Consider the following 1,791-nt stretch of genomic DNA (forward strand, 5'->3'; position numbering starts at 1 on the left):
AGCTTAGCTGCCATCATCTTGTTCAAGTTTACAAGAAAGGAAAATATCAAAAACACAAGATGAATGACATGGGACAGCCTAAGTGTCACTATTGCTAACAGTTTTGTCTTTAAAATGCACCTGATTTGTAGAAAAAGTTAGAAATTTGGTTCTTACATATATTTAATTTTTGTCAGTATATATTATATGATGTCGCAGGTTAACTAAACATATAATTTAAAATTAAACAGAAAAATATAATCAACTCATAATTTAAAAGTAACGGCAGTTTTTTTTTTTTTTTTAAATTTAGTGTGGCTCCAACTGGAGTATAAACTCATAATCTCGCAATTGTAGAGACAGTTTATTTGACAATAAAGATAAGAAAAAGGCCATTGTAAAAGGACAAAAATGCAATAAATAGAGAACTTAGATGTTAAAAAAAAAAAAAATCAACAGCTCACTTCAATTGCTTTTGCTTTCTCCTTCTCCTCATCATCCATGAAAGCTGTGATTGGAAAGGACTTTCCTATACCCATTGGAGTCTTGAAAGTTATTTTGTTGCTTTTTGGGTCTTCCATGCTCATTTCACTTATTGGTACCCACAAAAACAGTTGCTTGCTTTTAATGCCAGTCATTTTTTTCATTTTCAACTTCTCTATATAAGCAGTTACTTCAATAGCATAACTCACTTTAGTATTGGTTGCAGCAAAGAAATGCTCATAAGGAGCCTTTAGCTTCATCCACACATATCCAGTTTCTCTAACTCTTCCACATTCTTCAAGATCTTTCAATGGAAGAACACCTTTGGGAAACCCTAGTTCTTCGAGAAGTTCTAAAGAGTGGCGGTAGCAATTTTCAGCGCCGTAAACAACTTCTGCCCCTGCACGTTCATCTTCGGTTGGCCTGGTGCTAGCCATCTTTGAAGTAACCCTAAAATTGATTGTGATTTTTGATTTTGAATGATAAAGAGAAGCGGTGTTGGGTTATAAATAGATGGAGAGAATGAAGTTGTTAGTGGAGGTTGAACTGAATAGGTTTATTACATTTAGGCGGTTCACCTACCTTTCATGCACACAGCTAGTGAATGACAGGGTTGGTAGTTTGGTCACCTATTTGTTTATGTTTTCTTTGACTTTGCAAAAGACCTATTTTGAATGATTGTGAACTTGGTAAATGATACATACTGTGAAGTGCAAAGCTATTTAGAACAAAGTAGTAAATGAGCCAAGCCATTCATTAGCGCCTTCAAGCCTTAACTCAAAAGAAGTTTGTTTGTACTCATTCAACAAACTGTACGAGTTGGGCTCAAGTTTACTTCTCAAATACATTTAATAAATGAGCCGACCTCAAAATATTGGAATGAAGCTCGTAAACTGGCTTGAGAGCATTACTATCGAGCTTGATGAGCTTATAAATGAGCTACCCTAGATGCTAATCTGCATTGCTTCATTATATGGAACTGAAAGCTTGAAGGTAAGGTTCCCCCTTCACTCCAAACTCGAGTATTAAAGTTTAGCTACGGTGGTTATACTGATTTAGAACCTTACTATGAAGAATTTTGTTGTCTGAGTAAAGAAAATAACCTTAGGATGGCGTGTGGCAAGTAAGGAAAATGGTAGAAAATTTAAGAAAATGAAGATTGGAAGAAAATTATGGATTCTCTATCTTTCTCCATGGCTTTGGCGTACAACTATAGTAAGATGATAGGAGTATTATTTATCTTTTGAAATTTCCAGGAGTATCTTCACACCATTTAGATATGAGACCAATTTTATTTCGGAATTCATTGTTGCCCCTCCCTATTTTTCT

At 34.8% G+C, this 1,791-nt stretch overlaps 1 protein-coding gene across 1 annotated transcript; it reads right to left on the minus strand.

The window, feature by feature from the left end:
• Nucleotides 1–324: 324 nt before the first annotated feature.
• Nucleotides 325–953, minus strand: LOC105640135 (uncharacterized). The gene has a single exon (XM_020681725.3). It carries the CDS (start codon nucleotides 897–899, stop codon nucleotides 432–434), a length of 468 nt encoding a protein of 155 aa, XP_020537384.1. The 5' UTR covers nucleotides 900–953; the 3' UTR covers nucleotides 325–431.
• Between the last annotated feature and the right edge of the window lie 838 nt (nucleotides 954–1,791).

The sequence above is a fragment of the Jatropha curcas genome, chromosome 9 (genome assembly GCF_041381405.1).
Source record: "Jatropha curcas cultivar XTBG-Jc1 chromosome 9, XTBG_Jcur_1.0, whole genome shotgun sequence".
Taxonomy (NCBI): domain Eukaryota; kingdom Viridiplantae; phylum Streptophyta; class Magnoliopsida; order Malpighiales; family Euphorbiaceae; genus Jatropha; species Jatropha curcas.